Here is a 27478-nt window from a genome sequence, read left to right on the forward strand (position 1 = left end):
CCAGAGCCGTCTGAGGGTTAAAGTAAGACAGGCTTTAGAAGATGCCTGGCTCCTGTTTTTTAACATCAACTTTAGAAACTGGTCTATAAATATTACTACTACTTTGGTAAATTATTGTTACAAACTCACTTATAAAATGCACAAGGGAAAACAAGCTCTGGTCATACCACTTTTATTTACACTATATCTATGTTACATGGTTTATTCAATATAGAAAAAATATGAATACACTCATAGTATTCTCTTTTAATTTAGTAATTCCACATTGTCAAATATTGACTGTTTTTATATTGGGTTTCTTACCCAATTTAAAAAAAAAAAAAAAGGGAGGGAGAACGGACCTGGCAAACAATTCTCATCATGTTATAACAGTAATACATTATTCTTTAAAAAAAAAATTTTTTTTAAAGACTTGTGATTACACTGCTTTCTGGCTTAATATTTTAAGAGCTAAAAATTCATTCCTCCCCCAAGAAAAATTTTAAGGCAAATCCAGGAGAAAATCTATCTTCCTCATTAAAGAGGTCAGTGCTGAAAGAAAATCAAGGCTAGACCCCACTGTACAGTGGTTCTATGTATATACCCTCTCCCACCAAAAAGACCCCACAAATACTAAAAGAAAAAAACAGTGATCACACTAACATAATTGTGCTGGAGAAAAGAAAAATCCACACTTGGATATCAGGTTTCTTTTAAAAATCCATGTTGCAAAAGAATAAATGATTATTTCTTCTGGACATAATACTTTCATTATGGGTCAAACTCGCAAATCAATGCTACAAAATACAGTCTTTTCTGTCACTTTTAGTTACAATGTACACTATGTATATATAAACACAAGAGTTACCTATCTTAACGAAATACAAATGAGCAAACGGCTTGTTAAAAACCAGAATCGGGACTTATAAACAGTGCAGAAAATGCAAACGCCAAAAATACGATGCCTCCTATGATTGTCACTGTAAGAGAAGAGAAAAAAAGTGAAATAAGGCAAACTTCCTCTATGAGGGAGCGAAGAGACTGCCCATTATTCTTCCAATCTGGTGAACTAACCTTGAAAAGAAATTAGAAACACTCAAACCCCTCTTCCACAGCAAAGAATACTTAATACACTTGACTGTACAGTAATAATCCACGGCTTCTCCAGCGCTATTTCAAGAAATGACAGAATTATATTAAAATTGAGACCGTGCTGACAAGCAACAATAGAACTGTAACTCCTCTTAAAACCCAGTTATTAAAAAGAATGTTCAACAGCCTCTGACAAGAGACTTTTTTATTCCATTTTTAGGCCCTCCCAGCTACACAGGAAATTTTCAGTGGAATCCATAAACGGTCTCCACCTACAGATCCCCATCTTACAAAACGCACTTTTAAGGCCAGAAATTTTATTTCCAACGTGATGATTTTTTTTACTTAAATACATTGATAAAAAGCGACTATAAATCCAGCACGGCTTTTAGATGAATTTGTATTTTACTAACATCTGTGCATGTGAGAAACAGTCCGTGTTTGCAATAGCAGCAGCAATGAACTAGACCTCTAAGAGATCACTGCAGAGACCGAGTGTACTCCAGAAGTAAAAACTTAGAACTCCCCTTTCTCTAATGTCTTAGTAATTCTCGAAGTTGAAACAAATGGTATTTTCTTTGTAATTTAAAAAATAAAAGGGGTGCCTGGATGGCTCTGTCAGTTAAGCATCTGATTCTTGAACTCAGCTCACCTCTTGATCTCAGGGTGAGTTCAAGCCCTGACTTGGGCTCCATGCTGGGTGTGGAGCCTACTTAAAAAGAAAGAATAATGAAATTTTTAAAAAAGAAAAAAACCCCGAAGACTTACCAGTTCTGACAGAGATTTTTTGTGCGATCATTCTTCCTCCAATCACTGCCAATCCAGTGCATAAGCAGTGGCCCACTGTCCCACCCACTGCTACACCATACGGGTCCTGGAAGCAAGCATAGCTAACGTTAATTTAAAAGCAGTTAAAACAGTTCCCTGAGAACTGATAGTCACTGAAAATGGAGATCAACAACAACAAAGCCTTAAACCGGTTCTAAAAATTCAAGTGTATAATTTATGAAAAGTTAATAGCTGCTTGAAGGAATATGCTCCAGTTATATCTAGGAACAGAGCTAAAAGTAGCAGAAACATTTCTCAGATCAAAATAACCCTCATACAGCCTTTCAGCAGTTGTCACGCTTCAGTCACAGGTGATATTTAGCTCTCAAGTGACAAGTGCTTTTGAGACTCCACCTAGACATCTCTTCCCTCGGGTAGTGCCTGCTATTCTGGGGAAACGAGGCAAGTCTTGACTCTACAGATCCTGCCTGCCTTCTTCTCCACTGTGTCCTCGGTGCTTTTACTCAGTGCCAGGAACACAGTATTCATTCGGTAAATGCTTGCTACCAGCACAAAGTGGTGGAGGTGCTCGGATTGGGAAGACCAGTGAAAGTTTTCCAGAAAAGAAAGCCCTGAAGAACGGGCAGGAAGACTGGACTTTGTTTTGTGGAGGAGAGAACATACTAGAAGGCAACAGGCCACCAATAAGAGACAACTACAGAATATGTTAACATAGAACATAAAACGTAACATGGTTAGAGGTCAGCTCATAAAGGACCCTATATATAAGCTTAGAATTTAGGCTTTCAGACACTGGCTGGCTGGTTTTTAGCTGGAGAGTCACAGAACAGGTTTATGCTTTAAAAGTCTAGTACAGAGAATGAACTGGAAGGAAACAAAATTAAAGGCAAGGTGGTCAATGGGAGAAGCTATTGCCTGGACTGGGGTGGGAGACTGGAAGCAGAGAAAAGCAGGTAGATTTGGGCAATTAAGGAGGTATAATTGTATATAATTATATATTATTGTATATATGTGTATAATTGTATATAATTATATATTATATATATATGTGTATAATTAAGGAGGTATAATTGATATACCTTAGTGACAAGTTCGAGTATTAGGTGTTAAGGAAGAGAAAAATCAGGCATGACATCCGTATTTCTCACCCATAATTCTCTGGATGAATTATAATACCATGACTTAAAAAGTTAGTGGAAGGAGTGAAGAAAGGGTTTATGGGTGCTGACAGGAGTTGAAAGTGGACAAGTTCAGGAGTCAGTTGAGTTCAGTGGTGAGTAAACTGTGGGACTGAAGAGAATGACCCTGAGAGAAAATGCAGATGGAGGAAAGCAACACCGAAGGGATGAGAGAGGCAGAGGAGCCCCCGAGAAGGCGGCGGAGGCGGCCAGGCGAGGAGCCCCCCCCCCCCCCCCCAGGGGGCCCCCGGGGGGGGGGGGGGGGGGGGGGGGGGGGGGCCCCCCCCCCCCCCCAGATGAGCGCCGTGGGGCCAGTTGGCGGTGGCGGCGGGGAACTCACAGCCCCACGTCAGCAGTTCGGTGAGGCCGGAAACTAGGGCCAGCGGGTGTAGAGAGCAAAAAAACGGACCAACTCCCGTTCCCCATCAGAGCCAAGGCCCTTGAGTCGGGGGAGGGGAGGCAGAGGGTGGCGTCTGAAAGAGAAGTGGGATTGAGGGAAGGGGGGAGAACTCTTAGATGGGGAAAACTCATGCATGTGAAAATGCTCCCAAAACCGCCCTGGGAGAAAGGCGAAGATGTAAGCGACCGAGTGGGGACACGGAGGGGCGGGGATCAGAAATGCAGCAGGGACAGCACTGCCATTGGGGGGGGCGGGGCAAGGAGGAGAGGCGGACCCTGCTGCCCTGTGAAGGGGTGGGGTGGGCAGGGGCGGCGGGGTGGACCGCGCCGCTCAGACTCTGCGAGTTCTCACTTCCAAGCTGGCATCCTGGGAGGTGGGGGCCATTCTACTGCAAAGTGACGCTTCAAGAATCACTGGATCAAGTACAATTCAATAGTTACTTTAAGACAGAAGTTTTCAGTCTTTGTTATTTGCAAAATTTATTTGACCCTGGAACCTCATCCCCCACTTTTTTTTTTTTTTTTTTTTGCTTAGTACCTAATTAACATCTTCTAAGGACATGGTGTTGAAAGCAGAAATAAACTTCAGACTAAAATAAACTGAACTGCATTCCAGCATGGTTTATATAAAAAATGACCAAAAAAAGTTAGGAACATTAAGGGAACAAAAACAGACCACCCCTATTTCTGCCCCTGAAGAGCTCACTACCATCCCCACGGTGCTGGGGGGAACCTACGCACATTCTCTGCTTCATCCACACAACCACCCCATGAAGTAGCTAAACGCCCCATCTTCAGACGAAACAGGGTGCAGTCATCTGGTCACACAGCAGAAGACTCGAGCTTGGTCAGCACACGCCACGCTGCCAGAATGTGGCGGCACCGAGGGAGCGCACGGGGACAGCGGACCCGGACCTTTCCCAAGTCCCTCTGTGCCAAACAGATGACGCTATTAAGGAAAATGCAGCCATTTCTACCGTCTTAACAGCTCGCTCTGGCGGAACCACCCCCACCATCACCATCACCACCAAAAGGTCGCTTACTTTCAAGTCCCAATCCTGGCAATCTGAAAGCCAATAAAGAAGGCTAGAAATCAAGAAAAATATAAGGCACAGCCATTACGGTGACATTTTCCAAGAAAGTTTTAAAATGCAGGATTCGACAGGTCCCCGGTAGCTGGGGCGCCTGGGTGGCTCAGTCGTTAAGCGTCTGCCTTCGGCTCGGGTCGTGGTCCCAGGGTCCTGGGATCGAGCCCCGCATTGGGCTCCCTGCTCCGCGGGGAGCCTGCTTCTCCCTCTCCCACTCCCCCTGCTTGTGTTCCCTCTCTCGCTGTGTCTCTCTCTGTCAAATAAAATAAATAATCTTTAAAAAAATAAAATAAAATGCAAGATTCGAGTGAAAAACGGAGTTCTTTTTTTTTTTTTAATACAGCATTTTTTATGTTTCTCTGATGAAACCGCCCTGTCCTGGCCTTCAGCTCTTGTTTGAAACTGGGGCCTACGTTAAGGAACTTGTCTCCTTAGGAGCTAAGGACACATTCAACTCAAGCTTGTTCTCTAAATCCTACCACTGGATAAAAACAGCGCAATTGAACAGATACAAAAAAAGACGCGGTATCAGCTAAGATCAAGGAGAGCCTGAGAAGTTGCAGCACTGCTTTCCACAGCCGCCGCCTCAGTAAGTCGTAGTAAGCCCGTGTGAACGGTAAGACACCTCAGGAGAAACTAATCCCTCCGAAAAGGAAGATGAAGATTTTAAAAACAACCCCCCCAAGCTATCTTTTAAATTAAGTGGCATTTGGCAACTACAAGATATAGAAGAAAATGCTAGAAGGCAGAGCGCCTTAGCTTCTAGTCCTTGCCCCTGCTACCAACTAGCTGATCTTTGGACAAGTCGCCCAGTGTCTGCGCCTCAGGTTCTGTATCTTTAGAGCAAAGGTGCAGACCAAGTGAGCAGAAATCTCTTCTAGCTTACCACCATTCTAGGCCTCAGTATTCAGGGTCTAAGAGCAGCGAAACTGTACATCAGAAGCAAGTCAACTGTAACTGCACTACCCAGAGATAAGCACTGTGAACGTTTCAATTTCCTGAAGTTTTATGTTTGCCGAGAAGCGACTATTCCCACACTACACAGAAATTTGTAAATAAATGAACTAATTTCTCCACACTGGACAGTTAGGCTGTTGTTAATTTTCCACTGAATGTTATTTTGTAAAGTAACCCCCTACAACACTAAAGTTCTAAGGAAAGACAAAACCAAGTCAAGACGACTGCCACGGTTATCAGTTCGGCAAAACTGAAGGGAAGAGGAGTCAACAAGAGAAATCTAAAGACGCCAATTCAGTTGGGACACAGAATGCCATCTGACCACAGGAGCTGGAGATGGGCCATTTTAAAGAGAATCAGGATCATTAGTCTAAAATAATCCAGCATGTGCAGCAGTCCCTTGGCCCAGACGGACTGTCCTCTGGAGTCCTCTGGAGCAAAGTAACATTGTTATGCTTAGTTTTACCATTAATACAGAAGCCACTGTTTCTCAAGTATCACTCACCTCTCTAGCTGCCAAAACAATTGTAGTTAGTTGTGAGCGATCACCCCATTCTGCTAAGAATGTTAATGTAAGAGCCTGAACAAAGATGGGTGAGATAAAATGCAGCCATCTTTTCTGAGGTATCGTCGTGCTTGCACCCGTTTCAACATCTCCTGGTCCATTTAAGAGTTTGGTTCTTTGAAACTAAATTTTTAAAAAAAAGGGAGAGAGAGAGAGACATTAATCCCAAGAAGCAAATCAAAATAGTATCAAAATTACTTAACCTTTGAGAAAGTGTTTAAATTTTATGGAATATGCTGAAACTAAAATTACGTGACCCCAAACTTTTCTTTTGAACCACTCTCACACAACAAACACTATATTCTCAATTCTTCCATTCCTCCGCAACAAAATCAATCTTTACTGCTCCCTTACTATCCTAAATGCTGTGGCAAGAAACGTAAAATACAAAGTACAGTTCCTGCTTTGCGGGAACTTATAATCACCGAGGAGCCTGATCACGGCTCTAAGAATGCAAACCAGGCACAACAAGCTATTCTTGCGTGGCCCACACATCTCACCCGGATAGGGCTGGCCACCGAAGAATCTGTGCATAGTGTTGATTCTTAGTTGAGTGCTTTTTTGGTCCAGATATTTAATACTGCCATGACTTACTTCTTCATCTTTTTTCTTTAATTCCGCTTGCACTTCTTCCAGTTCCTCTTGACCTTCATCTGGACTCATCTTTAAGCCTTCTCGAAGCATTCTAATGCCAAAAATGGCAAATAATGCAGTTGAAACATAGTATGTATACACCCTGGGGATGACTGTGGTGGCATAGCCAAACAAAACTGGAAGAAAATGCAACAGCACGCCCAGTTAGTTAGCAGGCACCGCAACTAACCCACAGAACAGTTAACTTTGGAAATCCTAATTTAACACTGTTCTGGGGCGCCTGGGTGGCTCAGTCGGTTGAGCAGCCGGCTCTTAAATTCCGCCCAGGTCATGATCTCGGGGTCCTGGAATCAAGCCCTGTGTCTGGCTCCGTGCTCAGCACGGAGTCTGCTTCAGATTCTCTGTCTCCCTCTCCCCCCGCTCCTCCCCCACTCACACGCACTCGCTCGCTTTAATAAATCTTAAAAAAAAAAAAACCACATTGTTCTAAAGGAAAAATGGTTCACGTAAGAAGCCGATCTAATACATATTAAACCTTAAATAATTCCACTACTTTCCCTCCGCCAATTTCAGACCCTGAGATCAAGCCAGGGGCCTAACATCATAAGATCAGTGGTGCAGCTGAAGACAGCATGTGTTCCCCGGTGAGAGAACGAACTCCTCTGTGGCCACAGCCAGGGGCTGGCTCGCCACATGTCCCGTGGGGCACAGTACTTTAGGGAGGAACTTAACGATGATGCCCTCTAAGGATCCTGACATCTTATACCACTTTCATATGTAAGTGATATTTCTTCATCACAGATCTTTAAATTATAAACTTCTATAGTGAAGAATCATGACAAGATTCTCCAGGAGAGGTAGGATTCAAACTCTGCTCCTTTTTAACTACTTCAAGTAAGTATATCTTAGTATATGTGCTGCCGAAGCGAGCACCAAGTAAGTATATCTTATAAAAGAAACTAATTCCTACATATATTAAAATAACATTTACAATAGACTCAAATTTATTCAGTACCATTCTTTCCTATCATTAAAAAAAGAGGACAACTGTATTAAGTTAAACAAAAAACTATATTTGGAACCCTATCAAGGACCCAAATCCTAACTGTGAAACACAATTATACCAGTATTATCAGTTCAGTATTTAAAACTTCAAACTATGGAAAGGCCAGAGGACGTTCCATATACATAATAAATGCAATTACTCCACTTCACATGCTCTTTTTATGAGTACAACACTTAAAATCTGCCTGATCAAATGTATAACCATTATCTGCCTGAACATCAAATGTGTAACCACATCGAATGTATTCCCAGTTCGCTACATTACAAAATTGAAGATTTTAAAATCATGTTTAGAAAGACATCAAATCTGTTTATGTGTACATGTTTTAATTATACATATGAATATGTGTATCTGCATGTATGTGTGTGCACACACACGATACGGAGATTTTCTGCTCTATCCACTGAAAAGGCCACGAAGCAAAGACATCTCTGTAACGAGCCCACTTTACATGCAGATCTTGGTTTCTGACCGCATTCTCCCGAAAAGGCTCCTCAGGAAAACCGCTAACTCCAGGGCTCGGCAGACGGGGCACAAGATGCACCTGCCCTATACTGTTAGACTGGAAAGTTAGCAAGAGCATAAAGAATGATGGGAGCATGACACAAGGACTAGGAGCCAGCTTGCAGGGGCTCCCACCAGCCGAATCTGGGACAATTTAAGCAACAGAGTTAAGTAATTAAAACCTACTGAAAAAATGAATTCCCCAATTTATACTGACAGCACATAGACAAGCCCAGGGGATGGGAAGGAGCTCTTTGTTAGCGCAGTGGGCTGGGGCCCACAGCAAATGGGGATGGGGCCCCAGAACCAGCACACCATCGCTCTGCAGGCATCAAGGGAGCGCTGAGATCCTGTGAGAATCATCCACTTCCAAGCGGGCACAGAGTAGCTGTACTGTCTTACAGCGTCTCCGTAAAGACTGCGTATTATTTGCAGAGAAAAAGACCATACGCAAGAGAAATCTTGACATCAGTGAGGGACAGATGGACATCATGTTCTTCCAGATGTGACCCTCTCAGAGGGACAAACACCACCAAGGCCGTATTCTGGTCAAGAAGGCACAGACTTAATTTAATCACAAGAAAACAGCAAACTGACACAAGATGAGGATCAATCCCTTAAAGGCTGTATTCTTTAAAAAAAAAATGTTAACATTGTAAAATACGAGAAAAGGCTGTGGAAGTATTTCAGATTAAAAGACTAAAAAGAACCAAATCTAATACCTGACCTAGGCTTGCTCCTCTACAGGAGGGGATGCTGCTAGAGAGCATGTCAGGTCGCCTGACACAAAATAAGGACGGCAAAGCACGTATCACTCTGTCCATGTATATATATATATATGAGTTATGTGTATTTGTACATACTTTACGTATCTACAGATAGCATGTATATGTCACATCTACACACCTATAAATCATGTATGTACATACACAGGCATCATTTTGTTTAGATAGGGACAGGTCACAAACGCTAAAGCAAATAAGGTAAAATGGTAACAGGGAATCTAGATAAAAAGGTATATAGGTGTTCTTTGTACTGTTTTATTTTTGCAACTTTGTGAATTTAAAGTATTTTCCATAAAAGTTTTAAATTTTAAAATGGAATGTAGCAAGCCTCTTTAAAAATCTCCTAAACTCAGTTTTCCTTCTATCTTCAGATAATCTAAAAAACAAACCAACCAACCTTGATACTTACGGACCCTTACACTGCCATCTTTTCTGCCTGACCTCTCCAGAGAGAGCAAAAAACTACCTGGCATTATAACTTTTCTTCCTCTGGTTACTGTCCCTCTATTTCCTCTTTCTTGGAAACTTTCCCTCAGACACTCAAGCACTTTTGCTCTGGGAAGAGTGAGCCATTACTTCTCTTTATAAAAGCAAGGACTTTGCAACAACTCAGAACAAGTTATGTCCTGGTCCTTCTACATCTTGGCAATGGAGAAGTTGCAAGAAAAATCACCTGGAGTGAATGAAGATAGAGATTTGGGACCCACTGAATTTCAGGTAATTAAACTGAGAACACTCCGCACAGGGACATCAGTGTGAAGGGGGAAAATGGGCCAAGAATAAAACTGTGGGGAATATGAATATTCAATGGCACAAAATTTTTTCCCCAGAGAGAACTATAAACACAGGGCGTCACAGAAGCCAAGAGAATAAAAAGGTGGGAATGCCCAGGAATGTGGTGTGAGGGGGGCTCACGGAAATGAAAACTGAACTCTAATCAGGAAAGCTGATTACTGAAGCCTTTCCAAAGGTGTCAGAGCAGAAATCAGATTACAAGTGGGTAAGGCGGAAAATGGGAGAAAGGCAGTAAGGAGGAAGAGCGGCAGTAATCAAACTCTGAAGCACACGGGATGATCACCCCTGCTGCGGGACGGCCCAGAAAGGCTAGGTGAACCCACCACCCACAGCGAAGGGAGGGGCCTGCCTAACCTACTGAGCCCTCCGCTCGGGGCGTCTGAAGGGTAAGACTTCCAAGTGTACAGTCTCCAAACTGGGGCTCTGGTGCTCCCAGGGATATAAGGACTTCACAAGGGGACATGGATGAATACTTCATAAAGGAATTTCCCGAAGTTCCACTTGTCTTTCCTAAAACTCCTCTTCCTGAAATGTACTTGTGGTTAAGGAGTCAGTCAGGCTCCCCTTTCTCACATCCCTCCTTCGCTTGCCTTTTGTCCCCTTTACAAGGATGCCTTTTACCCAGCTTTCTCTGGTGCATTTCCCCACAGTATGGAAAAATATATATCCTCGGGCAGCAAAGAGGGGGTCTAAAATCCTGGGGTCCTCGATCAAGGCATCATAAAGCAGACACGGGGCTTTGGGGCTTCCCTGTCTTATGCAAGCTGCTGGTAAGGTCATGACATCAGATATAATGGCATTATGTTTGTTGGAACCGATGCTCATGGCATTAGAAATAGGGTGTTTGGGCCTTGGCAGGAATGACAGTTTTCACCGAGAAATCGTGCCTCTTTCGTCCCCCAACCGGTGTAAATGAAGGCGTTTTCCCTAAGGCAGAGTCTTGTTACAAAAAGCAAAGAAAGCCTCAGAAGGCAACACTAAAGCCCGTGGGGTCTTCTCTCGCCCTGGTGGCACTCTCAAAGCTGGCTCCCTCGCCTAATCCAGCCCCCCGGCATCCATTTTAGAAGGATTATAAAGCAGATGGTCGTCATTATATCCCGTTCATTTCAATTCAGAAACCAAGTCAAATGATTTCGGACACAAAGCAAGCCTGGCTTGGATGATTTACTGTGGGCCTACTAGAACTGCTATGGCAGTTAGGTCAGGTGGTAGACAGTTCCCATAAACCGAACAAGCCAAATCTGCAGCTCCAAGGCACTGGCAAAAACGTATTCAAAATATGTGATGTGATACAGTTTTTAAACAAAATCCCTTATTGGCAAAAGTACACTGAAACGAACAGTATTTCTCAATCATTTTTAAATACAGCCAGTTAAACAAGGTACTTCTAAGTAAAAGACTAACATGCACAAGAACAGCCATTTGATAAATTTCAGAGAAACTCTTTTTGGTATACTTGATGGTTTCTAATCCTCTGCTTTCAACAAAACTGACAGCAGTATTTCAAATCTTATTTAGCAGTATTGTCAGCTGGTAAAGCATTAAAAAATATTTCTGATAACAGACTAGTATATAATTTTTAGCCTAAAACTCAGGAGTCCAATGAACGGAGTATGGTTATAACAAAATTCCTTACTATCTACTTATTTATGTGAATAAAATTTCTCCGCCTTGACCTCTCTATTAAAAAAAAAATAAAGATTAGAGTTGAGGCTAAACCTTACTTCCTTCGCTCAATAAAACTATTGGTCACGGACATATAAACTAATTTTAAAAGAATAGTTCTGGGGTGCCTGGGTGGCTCAGTCGGTTAAGCGTCTGCCTTCGGCTCAGGTCATGATCCCAGGGTCCTGGGATCGAGCCCCGCATCGGGCTCCCTGCTCGGCGGGGAGCCTGCTTCTCCCTCTCCCTCTGCCTGCCTCTCTGCCTACTTGTTCTCTCTTTCCATCTCTCTGTCAAATAAATAAATAAAATCTTTAAAAAAAAAAAAAAAAAAGAATAGTTCTGGGGCGGCCTGGGTGGCTCAGTCGGTTAAGCATCTGACTCTGGATCTCAGCTCAGGTCGTGGTCTCAGGTGGAGGTCAAACCCCCCACACTGGGCATGGAGCCTACTTAAAAACAAATAAACACTTCTATCATTTCATTAAGAGATGCATATCCAAACTTTGAAAAAATGGTTTAGGTAGTGTGATATATTAGCTAAATATAAGTAATATAAATGTATTTAGCTTGTGATACATTTTGCTTTTAATCAACTGTGTACTATTAATAACTATAACTTAAATCTATAAAAAATATTACATTTGGAGACTTAACAAAGGAAACCGTCAGTCTCTTTTAAAATTCAATTTATGGGGGCACCTGGGTGACTCAGTCATTTAAGCCTCTGACAAGATCTTGATTTCTGCTCAGGTCGTGATCTCAGGGTTGTGAGATGGAGCCCCATGTCAGGCTCCACCCTCGGCGGGGAGTCTGCTTGAGATTCTCTCTTCCCTCTCCCTCCCCTTCCCCCTGCATGTGCACACACTCTCTCTAAAATAACTAAATCTTTTAAAAAAATTTCAATTTATATGCATATTTGTGCTGCAGATAAATGACAGTGTTGAACGAGCTAAATCTGAACGAGCGAAATCCATGAAAGATTTTGAAGCAGAAAGTTATAATCATTAGGGTAAAATTCTAGGAGGAAAGTAAGAATTAAAGGGGAAAAAACAATGTCAATGTCCAAATGTTAAGAGTTTGTCCAGGTATTTTTAAAGGAATGAAGGTGACAGTGGGTTATCAAACTGCTAATGGTATTTAGATCCCATTTGACTTATTTTAAAAGAATACCTTAACAGTTTTATTTTATACAATATAGCAGAAACTAGACCTTTGCAACTCCTTAAACTTACGGTGACAACTTTTCGACAACTTCCATGTGAGCAGGGGGTACAGAGTTTCTCCAAGTGGTCCTGGATACCCAAGGAAAAGGCGTGCAGACCCCTGCTGGAGCCCGTTCCCCACAGCAGCGGTGGGCGGCGCGGCCAGCAGGGCAGCGGGCAGCAGGCGGGCCTGGGCCGGGGACTCAGCCGGCCCCCAACTGATCGCGTGGAAGAGGTGGGGGAACCCCTGGCACCGGGTTCTGAGGGGGGAACGGGCAGAAAGGCCAGTTTTCCAGTTACCCGCAAAGCCAGAAGTTTCAAAACTAAAATCCTCGGGTATTATTCAAACTCATTCTAAACACATGATTTCACCAACAACCCACTCCACTTTTCCTATTTCCTATATCAAAATTTGCTTTTGAAGAAAAAATTATGTTATTAGGAAATATGAATGATGCTAAAACTAACTTCTAAAATGTGGAAAGTCGTCCGATTATTTTAATCAGTAAACTGTTCATTTATAATAGGTTTAAAACGACGTAAACTCTAACAGGCGTCCAAGCAGCCCAAACCAGAACCTGCTCCGTACCTGAAGAACCAGCTTGCCTGAGAGGTGGGAGAGGCGCAGAGGGCTGAAGGACCGAGCACCTGAAACATTTAACACAGACCGCAACCCGACGAGGGACATAGGCATTATCGTCTGTCTCCAGTCCACAGATGGGGACACTGAGGCTGGCAGGTTAAGGAACTAATCAGTAGGCCAGGTTCCCACCCCCGTCTGACTCTCAGGGGAAAGCTCAGTCTCCCACCCAGCTAGGCGGCTTGGGGTGGCTTCTGAACCAGAGGCTCAGCTATGCCTCATTATTCAGTATTAAGTTTCCTTTCTCATGGTCTAATTCTCAAACTGAAGCCTTTGCAATAGTAACACAAACTGGGAATCTAAGAACATTTCATCCCCTTATTATAATGGGTAAGAACATCTTAATCAAACACAACAAACTGAAAGTGACTCTTCAGTTACTTGATTACCAAATGTCCTTCAAAAGTTACTGCTTTCCACCACGTCCTTCAAGTGTCCTTCAATCGATAATCCTCTGTTGTGACTTGAGTCCTATTTCTAAGAGATCAAATTAGAAGCTTATCTGGACTGAAAAGAAAAAAAGGCAAGGGTATACACAGCCAAACCAAGGATAAAAAACTAGTGAATCAATGACGAGTGTGGATCTTGGCTGTGAATCGCTGAAATTTTCATTTTTTTGAAAGTACAGCATGGTTTTTAGTCATGTATGTACCTGACACTATTTTTCTGTTTACTAAATTCTGGAACTTGGTCAAACTAAGTGCTCTGACCAGCTAGCTAAATGAGTCAACGACTCAATACCCCACACCATGGTTTCTCCTTAGTTCAGTAAAGTCAGGAGGAGGACAAAGCGCACTCACCTGATAAGCACGTCATCAGGCCCAGGGCGAGCATAGCCCCCGCCAGGACCGTCAGCCGGTTATAGCGCATTGCCATGATGGCCGCTATAAAAAAGGTCTTATCGCCCAGTTCAGATACAATGATAACTGATATGGCAGCGACAAATGCATGGATAAATCCCAAATTTGTTTGGGTAGCTGGATCTTCTTTATTGCTATGAACCGGGGCAGCTGGTGTAAATCCTTTCTGAAATTAAAAAAACATATATATTATGTATCAGCTGTTTTTTGGAAAAAAATCATTACTTAAAATTCTTTTATTTTTGAATATGAATTAAAGTTTTTCTGTCATGGTCACTGACTCACTGTCTAAGGACTTTGAAAGCCATTTGTAATGACCAAAACCTCTAATTTATGGATGCTACAATGCAGATCCAAGTATAATTCTACAAAATAATTTTTTTAAAAAAGAACAGAGACCAGCTATAGCCACATAGTAAAACTACCTTATTTTCTAAGATTTGTGATTTGAGATTTAGTTCTTAGCTACATCTCGAATTCTTACTTGTACCTTGAGTGGAAGAGCCAGACATGCTTACCAAACATTCAAGTAACAGAAAGCCAAGAGAAGTTCCTTTAAGATTTTATAGGACAAAATAGGATCCAGAAAGTTCTCAGAAGGCTAGAGCAAGAAATGGCTGTAGCTGAGATTTAATATAGCTGGATATAAAAAGATATAAAGAATTTATTCAACACCAAAAAACCCCCAATAATCTGATTAAAAATGGACAGAGGACCTGAACAGATATTTGTCCAAAGACATCCAGATGGCCAACAGCCACATGGTATATGATGCTCCACATCTCTCCTCATCAGGGAAATGCAAATCAAAACCATAATGAGTTTACACCTTAAACCTGTCAGAATGGCTAGAATCAAAAAGCTAAGAAACAACAGGTGTTGGTGAGGATGTGGAGAAAAGGAACCCTCGTGCACCTGGTGGGAATGCAAACCGATGCAACCACTGTGGAAAACAGTACAAGGGCTCCTCAAAAACTTAAAAATAGAGCTACCCTATGACCCAGTATAGGGCATTTACCCAAAGAAAACAAAAACACTAATTTGAAAAGATCTAGGCACTCCAATGTTTATTGCAGCATTATTTACAATAGCCAAATAGGGAAGCAAACTAAAGTGTCCATCAACAGAAGGATGAATAAAGATGTGGTATTCTCTCTCTCTCTCTCTCTCTCTCTCTCACACACACACACAGGAATATTACTCAGCCAAAAAAAAAATGAGATCCTGGAGCGCCTGCGTGGCTCAATCAGTTGAGCATCTGCCTTCGGCTCAGGTCATGATCCCGGGGTCCTGGGATTGAGCCCCACTTTGGGCTCCCCGCTCAGCGGGGGATCCTGCTTCTCCCTCTGCCCCCCCCCCCCCCGCTTTTGTGCTCTCTCTCTCAAATAAATACATGAAATCTTTAAAACATAATGAGATCTTGCCACGTGCAACAACATGGATGGACCTAGAGGGTATTATGCTAAGTGAAATCAGAGAAAAACAATTATATATAGTTTCACTTATACGTGGAATCTAAAAAACAAAGCAAATGCATAAACAAGCAAAACGCAGGAACAGACTCATAATTACAGAGAACTGATGGCTGCCAGCGGGAGGAAGGGCAAAATGGGGGGAGTGGAGTGCGGATACAGGCTTGCAGTTATGGAGTGAGTATGTCATGGGAATGAAAGGGACAGCAACGGTGCCGTGGTGGCCTTGTACGGTGACAGACAGTAGCCACACTTGTGAGGTGAGCGCTGTCCCATCACCATGCTGTACACCCAAAACTCACGTAACACTGTGTGTCACCTACACTTCAATAAAAAAAATTAAAACTGTTAAAAAATACATACATATATAGATGGATATATGAATGGTCCTATGCTCAAGTCTAAAAATATCCTAGGCGGTGTCATGTGGCCTAATAAAAAAGACAAACCGAAGTCTTGGTTGGCATTAAGGTCATTTTAAGCTGAAAATGTGACCACGCTCAAACAAGCAAAACAGTAGTACGTTTAACAGTTAGTGACAAGTCCATTATTCTGTGCTGCTCAGCTCTTACCCAAAGTTCTGTACGGCTCCGGGGCACCACCGTGGAGAAGGCCCTCCCCCTGAAGATCATCCCAGGCGGAAGAGGCTCTAAGTCCAGGGGCTGGCAGGCTGCCGCGAGGCCACGACCAGCCTGTGTCAGCTAAGAATGCTGTTACATTTTTAAGGGGTTGCAAAAAATAAAGAGAGGGACAGAAGGGGGAGGGATGGAAGAAGGAAGGGAAAACTATGCAACAGAGACCTTAAAAACCTAAAATATTACCTGGCCCATTAAAAAAAAAAGTTTGCCGGGGCGCCTGGGGAGCTCAGTTGGTTAAGTGACTGCCTTCGGCTCAGGTCGTGATCCCGGAGTCTCTGGATCGAGCCCCGCATCGGGCTCCCTGCTCAGCGAGGAGCCTGCTTCTCCCTGTAACCCTCCCCCCCCCCCATGTACTCTCTCTCTTTCTCTCTCTCTCTCATTCTCGCTCTCTCAAATAAATAAATCTTTAAAAAAAAAAAAGTTTGCCAACTCAGGCTCTAAAACAATCAAATAAGGGACTAGGAAGGACCGTGTGCCTATGTTCCCATGACTGCGAAAGTTTGTCTGTGGGTCTGTATCTACGCTGTGCGACCCTAAGAGGCAGAACTATAAAGTCACAGATGGTAGCAAACATTTAGGTGGCAGACTTCAGCGTACCCCAGAGAAAAGATTTCTCCCCAAGAGAGCCACGTGCAGCCGAACTGGACCGCTAGAGAAGGCAGTGAGCTTCTTCCTCCACGCCAGCGTTCCAGAGAAGAGAACCTCCCCTTACGGGACAGGCGCTGTGTCGGAGGTCTGAACCCGGGCCATTTTGTCTCTCGGGGGTCTTTACGCAACGTCCAGAGACACTGGTTGTCACAACTGAAGGTAAACTACCAGCACGTGGCCGGCAGAAGCCACAGGGGCTGCTATGGACGGGACACCATGCACAGGACGTTCCCCCAGCCCCCACAGCAAAGAATCACCAGATCCAACACATCACTAGTTCCCAGGCTGGGAAACTGGGGGCTACACAAATTGCTTCTAAATGTCTCCTCCAAACCTAACGGCCCACCTTCAATTAACTTTTAAAGCCTGTGAGTCTCTAGAAACCTAAGAGAGAAAAAAAGAGAAAGAAACCCCCAAAACACATCTGATATTTGACAGGGTAAAAACAGAAGTACTTTGATTTACAAAGGTCCTAGTCAGAGATATCAGAGATAAGAATAAAATCTGAAATTCTTAGTGTGCATGTCATTGCTCAGCTCACGACATAAACTTGAGTCCTAATTCCACAGTAAAGATCAGCAAGATTTAAGCATTTATCAGATGAGACCTTTGAGCTAAAAATTGGGGAAAATTTAACATTTTAGAAAATAGTTGGTATTAGGACTAAATCAAAAGGACAGCCTTGGAAGCCAGCTCTTGATTAAGCAAGTACCATTTTAAGAAATTCTTGCTTTCTTGGGCGCCTGGGTGGCTCAGTTGGTTAAGAAAATGATCATTGGTTGTCAGAGGCCTAAGTGCTTACTGTGCGCAAGCAGTGCACCTTTTTCTTTTTTTTTTTTTTAATGATTTTATTTATTTATTTGACAGAGAGAGACAGCGAGAGAGGGAACACAAGCAGGGGGAGTGGGAGAGGGAGAAGCAGGCTTCCCGCCGAGCAGGGAGCCCGATGTGGGGCTCCATCCCAGGACCCTGGGATCATGACCTGAGCCGAAGGCAGACGCTTAACCCACTGAGCCACCCAGGCGCCCCAGTGCACCTTTTTCTAATTCACCTTCAGGATGACCTGCTCTGGTATCAGACTGCCAGGGGCCACGGCCAAGGCATTACCACTTACTGTATGACCTCGGGCCCGGAAGTTTACCTCCCCGTGACTCAAGTGGCAGGGTCGCTGTGAAGATTAAATGAGCTACTACACAGAGAGCTGCTGAGGTGATGCCGAGCACACAGTAAGCACTCAGTTACAAACAGTTCCCACAATGCACCACAACACGACCAGTTTCATCTTTGTAAAACGAAGTTAGTTCGTCATGTGACCTCACTGTCTAAAAGTGAGCCCCAGACTCCATATTGAAGGGTGAGCCTGCATAGCAGCACCGTCCAGGAGAAAATAATGCAAGCCACATAATTTATATTTTCTGGTAGCCACATTTTAAAAAGTAAAAACAGATACAATTATTTTTAATAATATTTTACTTAACCCAATATAGCCAAAATACTACTCTGGGAACATGGCATTCCTTTTTTTCCACCGGGCATCTATCTACTCACCACACCCAGCTCGAGCACATCTCCATTTAGCCGAGCCACATTTCAAGTGCAGAAGAACGGCCATTTGGCTCAGGGCTACAGTCTGGGCAGTACAACAGAAGAACCTATTAAGCTTTTGGTAACCACCAGCCTTCAATCATGCAGTCCTACTGCCCCTCCTACCTCCTTCTTGTGATTCGCCTTGATTCCTCAAGATCCAACTTACACAGAACCTCGTAACGAAGGCCTAGCCCAATGACTCCCACCCCTAAGGATCCTGCAATCCTCAAGAGAAAGTGAACGCATACCGTGGGCATGGCAGGTACAGGACTGAAACAAAGTTTAAGACGGGAACACTAGGGGAGTTCATCCTTTTGTATTAGAAGCATGTATAAATGGAATGCCATCTGTAATAACAAAAGATAAAATAACTATATGTCCATCAACAGGGAACTGGTTAAATAAATGGTTGCTCCGTGTATCAGAATATTATATTCTAAAATATAAGAAAAGTAAAAATTAGAATGTTTTATTTATACCAATAAAGAAAAATCAGTTAAGATATTTTTAAGTTAGAAAAAAGCACCTATTATGTATATAGTCATTGTATGTATGTGTGTGGAGGGGTGTGGGAGGGAGGGAGGTAGATAGTACAGTTGTTAATGCATGCCAAATCTCAGCAAACAGTTAACAGTGGGTGTTTACAGGAAAGAAACCAGGATGACTAGAACAGAAATCAGCAAACTTTTTCTTAAAGGGCCAAATGTTTAACCTCATGGGCCACAAAGTCTCTGTGATAACTACCCAACTCAGATGCTGTAGCTTGAGAACAACCATAGATAATACTTTAATGGATGGGCATGGCTCTGTTCCAATAAAAAACTTTATTTACAAAAACAAGGAGCCATGCTAAAATGCAGTTTGCTGACCCCTGGAACTAGAATACAAGAGGGAGGAGACATACTGTTTCACTCTACATTCTCTGTATTTCTGGGTGGTTTTTTTTTTTCATACAGATGATTACAGACACCTGTTGTGCACCACTTCAAAAATCTCTTGACCCAATCTCTTGCTCTACTTACGGAGAACCAATTCCTTGAAGGCTATTCATTGGTTTCAGGCAGGTCCAACCAGAAAGTAAGGGCTCTGCATTCCTTCACTACCTGGAAGTATGGAGGAGTTAACACCTGTGGGGCAACCTTTGACCAACGGGGGAAGTCAGCTCCGAAATTCATTTCATAAGCCTCCCTGAAGCCTTAGCAGGATTCGGTACCAGCCACTCTCAGAGGGGACTAACTTCAAAATGCACTGGGGTACATGCCCTTCCCTCATTCCCAGGACTGACAATTGCAAAGAATACAGGCATGTTCTGAGAAGGGAGCAAACCCATCAGATGAATGGCTGGGGTAAGATGAGAAAGATAAACTGAGGCCGAACTGAAAATCCTTTGTGTTCTGATCAGCAAGAATCCCTCAGAAGTTCCTGAGTAGAAGCCACAAATATGACTCAGGCACTGTGGCTAACAGACCAGGGCAGAATGTAGAGAAGGCTGGCGGCCGCTGGGCCAATGAGGAGGCCCGCTGCATAAGACCACTGGTGAAGGTAATTCAGAGAAGGGAAAATTGTGCACACGACAGAAAGGGAAAATATAAAAAGAGCTTTAAAAAGCAGGGTGGGGGGATGCATCAAAGATGATGGTAAGGTTTTTCTGCTGGGTTTACTGGGAGGAATATTTATATTCCCACAAAACATGTGGGCAAGTGGAAAAAAAATAAGGTTTGGCTTCAGATACGTTCGCTGTGAGGCAGTAAGAAGCACTTCAAAGGAAGATTTCCAAGAGGCTCCCAGAACTGGAACGCCTGAGCTGAGGCCAGCAGTCTCAAGGTATGTGTCTGGCTCCTGGCAGCCTACAGTGATCAGCTAGAGCTTTGCAAGTAGATGAGATTTCCAAGGGAAAGGGAGATTAGATTACGTTGAAAAAATGAGCCTTAGAGAAGGTCTTCACCCAGGGAAAGGGGTGAAGGGGGTAAAAAGAACAACAGCAACAACACAACTGTCTTAGATATTCAGAGAGCCAGGCAGGAGATGGTCAAGTTAGGGGCAGGCACCATTCGCTGAGCTACTAACTAGATGCCAAGTATTTTCATTTACACGGTTTAACCCGCTACTCAAACACCTGAGAATTGTTATCTTGAGTTAAGAGGAGAGAATGAAACTTACTAAGACTCAAGGTTATCCAGCCAAGATGGGGTAGGGCTCTTCAAGAGGAGGTGAACAGTGTGAAATGAGCTGAAAAAGACCCCAGGAAGTAGTAAGTAGATAGATTTTAGGTATCATTCAAAACCAGAATTTCAATGAAAAGACAGGGACTGAAGCCAAATAAGGGAAGACTAAAGTGAAGCGAAAGAACAGTTAATTCCCTAAGTCCCAGTTAGAAATCTGGTCTAGGGACTCCTGAGTGGCTCAGTTGGTTAAGCGTCTGCCTTTGGCTCAGGTCACGATCCGGGACTGAGTCCTGCGTTGGGCTCCTTGCTCAGCAGTGAGCCTGCTTCTCCCTCTGCCTGCCACTCTCTGTCTCTCTCTCTCTCGGACAAATAAAATTTAAAAAAAAAAAGAAGAAGAAAGAAATCTGGTCCATAAAACTGAAGAACAGAAATGAATACAGTCAAGTAGTTAAATTATTGGTCTTTTTCCCCCCTTTCCCAAAAAGGAGAAGCCTGGGGGCAGGTGTCATAGACAGAAAGGGGCCAACTGAAAGGGACAGAATAAAGACTGTGAGGAGGGAAAGCAGCGGAGGTCAGACGAGAACAGGCACGGATGGCTGGTCTCGCTCCCCGCCGTGGAGAAAGGCAGCACGTGTGGACGCTATGGGCGGGGCGCAGGCAGGGGCTGTCACTCTGGTACCCCACCACCCAGTTACAGTGTTCTACCAGTCATCAAACACCAGTGTCTGCCTTCATACAAATGCCACCATTTCAGTATTTGAATTTGGGCGTCAGATGCAAATTATTTACATCTTGGGATGTAAAAAAAAAAACAAAAAAAAACTGCTGAATAAAACTCCTCTTCACTCAAAATTAGTTCCAAACTGAAAGTTCCCTTGTTTAGAAAGTATTCCTTTGTGCTCTCATGATCTTCGGGAGAAGGATGAAAATGCCAACAAGGCAAACAATAACTCCTACTCGAGTCCCAGAGCTCAGATGCACACACGGCGGCAGTGACCTGAATGAAAGCGGCGTGTGAACCCCGGCCACGTGGCCACATGGCCACGCGGTCACACGGCGGCACGTGCCGAGCCAGGGAAGATGCAGATGCTCCTGTGAAGTAAGGGCTACTACCAACTACCTGGAAAAGGCCTGGTTTCCCTGCAAGAAAACAACAATAAAGCCGCTCAACAAAAGTCATCACACAAGAGGTGAAATTTGGAGATAAAGGAGCCTAGAGGAAAATGCTTACAACTGGCTTAGAACAGTCTCCTCACCATGACTTTACTGTATCAAGTTAGAAAAGCCTTTCCCACAAAGTGGAAAATATGCACAAAAATATACGTGCAACTTAAATAAGACACCTTGGGAAACCCTGGTTTTAAAAGATCGTAAGGGCACCTGGGTAGCCCAGTTACTTAAGCGTCGAACTCCAGTTCAGCAGCGAGTCTGCTTGAAATGCTCTCTCTCCCTCTCCCTCTGCCTCTTCCCCTGCTCATGCATGCTCGCTCTCTAAATAAAATGTTCTTTAAAAATAAATAAAGAGATTGTATTTAAAGATAAAATTGTATGTTATTATAAATTTTCACTAGCATGTCTTTTTATCTGTGAATGGTTAGGTTTGTTGTTTTTTATTGTTACTTGTTAATTCATATTAGAATACTATATATTTAACAATTAGATGTTTACAAATACATTTTATTTTAATGAGTTAAACTTTATTTTTATAAATGTTACTGTTTTATAATGTATTTATAAATTGAGATTTGAAATGTATTAAATGTATTTAGCTTCACTGATTTTTTTAATTGCTTTGATGGTAGAATACCAACAAACGCAGTCACTTCATTCTGACACAGCAATCCTAAGTAAGACGAGTCACCTGACAGCCTCTAGCTTTGCTATAAAGAGGCTGGAACTGGAAGGTTGGGCGGGATGGAGCAGGAGTGCAACCTCATGGAAATGGAAAAAAGTTTAAAATTTCTCAAAGAAGGCCTTCTCACAGTTCAAAGATAATAAATAAAAGAAATGCCAAGAAACAGTAAAGCAGAAATACAATAATAAGAATTTGTACTGGGTGAGGTAATAGGCTTTTGTGGCTTTATCAACCTTGCTATGCAACCAGAGCAGTTCTCTGGACTTCCAGAATACGCAGCTAATTATAAACTGCCTTTATTAAATCTGTCTGATCTCCCTCAACTAAATGGACTTAATGCTTCTTGTACTACATGCTCTGTCCGGGGAAGGAATAAGAAAAAAACTGAGTAAGTCACTAGAAGCATAAACTGCATAAATGAAAGGATCCAAGTGGTCAACAACTACTCTTTCCAAGGGTTTGTAAACTGGGGTTTATCTGTAACTGTAAGTACAGAGTGAACCCCCCAACTTTTTTACCTGATTAGAGAAAAAAAAATACCCAATATAGAAAGTCCTGTCAGAAGTTCAGTTACCTTGCTTCAAAGTACGCTGAGATATAACATTTTTATAATACATCTTACACATGAATGTCTACCAGTGAAGGAGAGATTCTTCCCTCTCCATTTTCATAAGTCCACTCTCACACAGTGGCATGAAAAAAGTAAATTTAAATATCCTATCCTTTTAAAATCTACTGGATGTAGCTGCAAAGCAAATCGGTTGAAACTTCCAGATATCCAGCAACATTCAGCCCTTGCTTATACGGTTATCAAATTGAACCCTGACGATAGCTTACTTCTAACAATGGGACAAAAAGAGCAAATGATACTTATATTACATAGTTTAGAAAACATGAAAGAAAAATCTCTTCCAACATGCTGTAGCACCATAGAGAAAAAACCTGAGCCTTATCAAAACATTAGATGAAAATATAATTAAAACAAGATAATTAGATGCTACTACAATATACAACAATTTAGAATAAATTCCTATCTTGGGATCCCTGGGTGGCTCAGTCGGTTAAGTGTCTGCCTTCAGCTCAGGTCATGATCCCAGGGTCCTGGGATGGACTCCCAAATCCGGCTCCTTGCTCAGCAGGGAGCCTGCTTCTCCCTCTACCTAGTGCTCCCCCTGCCTGTGCTCTCTCTCTGACAAATAAATAAATAAAATCTTAAAAAAAAAAAAAAATTCCTATCTTAAAAGAACCACCAAGAGGTGGTTGACCCTTAAACAATGCGGGGTTAGGGGTGCTGAGCCCCACCCCCCACACAGTGGGAAATCTGCATATAACTTTGGGCTCCCCCAAAACTCAACTACTAATAGCCTACTGTTGACAGGAAGGCTTATCAATAACATACACTGATATCGATTAATACATATTTTATATGTGTATTATATACTATGTTCTTATAATAAAGTAAGCTAGAGAAAAGAAAATGTTAAAATCGTAAGGAAAATACATTTACAGTACTGTATTGAAAAAAAAATCCACATATAAGTGAACCCATGCACTTCAAACCCGTTGTCCAAGGGTCAACTGTATATCAAAATATTAAAGACAAAAATCATATTATATTGTGCCTGGCCCTTCCCTTCCCATCTCCAGTTTTAAAGACAAGGATCCTTAAGTCCACTTGAATATAGTCACTGCACACTGCTGCCTTTATTTTACAAGGCGAGATTTTTCCTAGCTGCCTAAAAGGGTATTATTAATAGCCACACCTACCACTATTTATATCTCAAAAAATCACTATATGACTAAAACTCTGATGAAAGGCCTGGAACATTACATTCAAAATCTCTCACAAAGTTACTTAACCAAAAGTAGTTTCGTTTGAAAATAATGAGTTAATGACAGATAATGAGTTTAAATGACAGAAGGCTAAAGGATAAACACTAAGAATACATTTCATGATTCAGCATTTTAGTTCAATTTCAGAAGTGGAAATGGCTAGCAGGGTCAGCTGAGCTCAGGAGTGACAGGCAAGAGGGAAATCACTTTTAACCAGGAAGATTTAGGGAAGTCTTCAAAGAGTAGGTATCTGCTGGTTCTTGAAAGGTGGGTACGGGTCTGACCAGCCGGCTCCAAGCTCACTGAAGCCTTTTTAGGGAGGCTGCCCGCTGGGGAGACTAGCCACAGAGTACACGGCACATCTCCGGTTTGAGTGGTTTGAGTATTGCGTATGAGCAAGGGAGTGGTGTCTAAAAAGCCAGGAGGCTGACTGGGGCCAAATCAGGAAGAAATCTCAACATCCGGCAGAACAGGATGGACTGAAGTCAGTATGCAGGGGCAACTCACTGAGGATTTCTGAGCCGTAAAAGAGAATTCAATTTCAAAAGATTAGTTGGGTGGTGACTGGCCAAATGAAGCCTGGGTGGGAGTGGAGACCTAGGAGAGGCTGAGCGCCAAAACTCTCCCACTAGAAGAGAGCCCAGAGGCCTCAATTCAGGAGTCCTAACTGGAAATGAGGAGAAAGTTTCCCTGGTACAGGGAAGGCATTTAAAAATGCCGCCGAGGCTCTGCATACAAGCGACTAAGTCATTCTATTAACATAAATTACGACGTTAATAAGACCAAAGGAACGGGTTCTGGTATGCTTATGAATTTAGTGTTGGCAGCCCACACCGCTGCAGCACTCTGTACTGTCAAAGATTGATTATTCCTCTGCGTTCCTGAGGGCTACTTCCTGCAAGCCAGAGCACGTTTTTAAAAAGTGAGCGTCACGTTTCATAATCCATATACATTTGGCAAAACACACGGGTCGTGCAAAGCTGAATTGCGGTAGGCGGTTTGGGACGAGCGGTTTCCACAATGAAATGTCCGATGCTGTTATCCTCAGGGAATACGAAAAGCCTCGCACTATCCTGTGTTAAAAACTTTGTACCCGGGATAAGTATCTGGAAGCCCATTCCTCGGCAGCATCCCGGTGCTCCCGGACCGGAGGTTTCCAGCGGACGCCGCGCTGGGCGCTCCCTTCCCCTCCCCCATAAGGAGCCGGGCGAGGCCGGGCCCGGCCCGGGAAGAAGCGCCCTCCACGGTCTCCACCCCCAAGGAGCTGGGGCGGGCTCCCCTCCCCCTCGCCGGCCGCCGGGGCCGAGGGCCGCGCTCCCGGCGGCCGCGAGCCTGGTACCCGGCGCCCCGGCTCCGCAGCCGGCCCGGCCCGTCCTGCTCACCTCGGCCCGGGCTGCCTCGGGGCCCTGCACGGCCGCGGGCTGCGGCTGCAGCTGCTGGGCAGACGCCGGCGGTTCCTTGTTCCGGTGGCTAAGGTCTTCGTCGGGGACAGCGCCTACGCCGGTCGGGCCCAACAGCAGCGCGAGCAGCAGGAGCAGAAGCAGCCGGGGCGCCGATGCGCGGCCACTCCCCCGGGCCGCCGCCGCCGCCATCCCGCCGGCCGAGACGGCCACGCACGGGCGCCGCAGGAGGAAGTGCGGGCGATGGGAAGCCTCGACCCCGAGCCGGCCCCGCCGTGCGTCCCTCTCGCCTCGCCGCCGCCGCCGCCTAGTGAGAAACCAACACCATGCGGGAAGTGGCAAGGGCGGGCGAGAGGCTTAGCGCAGGCCGGCGTCCGCAGCGGCCGGCTCGGTCCTCCCCTTCTCCCGCTGCGGCCACAGGACTCAGCCAACTGTCTCGCTGCGGCCCAGCCCAATTCCTCGGAGCCCCGCCCCTGCCCGTGACAGCCTCCCATTGGCCCGGCGTCCTCTTCGGCGTCGTGACGTCCTCGGGCAGGTTGAGGTGCGGCTCGCGCCCTCCTCCCATTGGACCCAGCGCGCCGGGGAGGAACCGGGCCGCGTGACGTTCCTCGCCTCGCATCCTTCTCGCGCTCCACGCGGCTGCTTCCTCTCGGGTGTCTGTCCACCGGCCCGGGACCGCACGGCCCCGTTGCTTCTGCTCCCACCCGCGTCTTCTGCCCTAATATCCGCGCCGGCCGACGCTGCCCCTAGCCTGCCCTAGGTGTCAAATTAGTCGGAGCGCGGTGGTTACGTGGCACTCGCTGTGGGAACGGCCACACCTAGCCCGGTGCCGCACGCCCTCACGATTCCCGGGGCCGCCTCGAACGTGCGGCCATCTGCTGAGGGCAGTGTTCTTGGAGAGTCAAATGCGATTATTTAAAACAAATCTCTTAAATGGGACTTAGGAAGTAACAGACGAAAATCCTCAAGACTTTTAGATATTATTTGTTTGCCTATAATTATCCCCAGACCGGAAACATTTAAAGCCTATTTTGCATGTTTTATACTGCACATATCTTAGACTGGTCTCTTGTTTGGCTTTTGAAATTAAGTGTTTGGGTGTGCTTGGGTGGCTCAGTCACAGCATCCAACTCTTTTTTTTTTTTTTTTTTGAGAGGGAACACAAGCAGAGAGAGTGGGAGGGGGAGAAGCAGGCTTCCCGCTGAGCAGGGAGCCCGATGCGGGGCTCCATCCCAGGACCCTGGGACCATGACCCGAGCCAAAGGCAGACGCTCAAGGACTGAGCCCCCCCAGGCATCCCCAGCATCCAACTCTTGATTGTGTCTCTGATCATGATCTCAGGATCCTGAGATCCAGGCTCACGTGGGGCTCCAAGCTGCTTAAGAGTCTCTCTCTCCCTCTCTCTTTGCCCCTTTCCTATCCTCCCACCCCGCGCTCCCTGTATAAATAATAATAATAAAAATAAAAAAAGAAATTGAGTGCTTAGAAATTTTGAAGGGTGGGTATTGGGGCAGACAAGAGTAGAAAACAGGAAAGGACGGTTGTTGGTTGGGCTTGAAAGTATTTGTACATCTGATACAAAAAAAGTTGAGCTATTTAGTTATCAGAAGTTTGAGTGCTAACCGTGTGCCAAGAAATAATCTAAATACTTAACATAAATGCACATACATTAAACCTGTACTTTGTGAAGAGCTATGGAAGTTATCTATTAAATCCTGGAACAAG

The 27478-nt window shown here is 44.2% G+C and overlaps 1 protein-coding gene across 2 annotated transcripts; it reads right to left on the reverse strand.

The window, feature by feature from the left end:
- Window positions 1-155: 155 nt before the first annotated feature.
- On the reverse strand, window positions 156-26171 carry TMEM165 (transmembrane protein 165). 2 transcript variants are annotated; one of them, XM_035004957.1, is made up of 6 exons: window positions 25736-26171; window positions 14096-14321; window positions 6642-6817; window positions 5988-6170; window positions 1840-1945; window positions 156-959 (listed from the first exon to the last, which is right to left on the reverse strand). In XM_035004957.1, exons 1-6 carry the CDS (start codon window positions 25943-25945, stop codon window positions 883-885), a joined length of 978 nt encoding a protein of 325 aa, XP_034860848.1. In that variant the 5' UTR covers window positions 25946-26171; the 3' UTR covers window positions 156-882. The 2 variants fall into 2 exon arrangements, with proteins under 2 accessions (XP_034860848.1, XP_034860849.1); XM_035004958.1 differs by lacking the exons at window positions 14096-14321; window positions 25736-26171 and adding exons at window positions 12686-12915; window positions 13245-14089.
- Between the last annotated feature and the right edge of the window lie 1307 nt (window positions 26172-27478).

This window comes from Mirounga leonina, unplaced genomic scaffold (assembly GCF_011800145.1).
Source record: "Mirounga leonina isolate KUSES-001 unplaced genomic scaffold, KU_Mleo_1.0 Mir_129, whole genome shotgun sequence".
NCBI lineage: Eukaryota > Metazoa > Chordata > Mammalia > Carnivora > Phocidae > Mirounga > Mirounga leonina.

Bases quoted from the DNA above. Each gene is read 5' to 3' on its own strand.
- TMEM165 (XM_035004957.1), bottom strand. From the start codon at position 25,945: ATGGCGGCGGCGGCGGCCCGGGGGAGTGGCCGCGCATCGGCGCCCCGG. The intron at 14,322-25,735 runs GTGAGCAGGACG...TTTTAATTTCAG, and splicing joins CCGAGGCAGCCCGGGCCGAG to AAAGGATTTACACCAGCTGC. The intron at 1,946-5,987 runs GTGAGTGATACT...GCTTGCTTCCAG, and splicing joins TTGTTTTGGCAGCTAGAGAG to GACCCGTATGGTGTAGCAGT.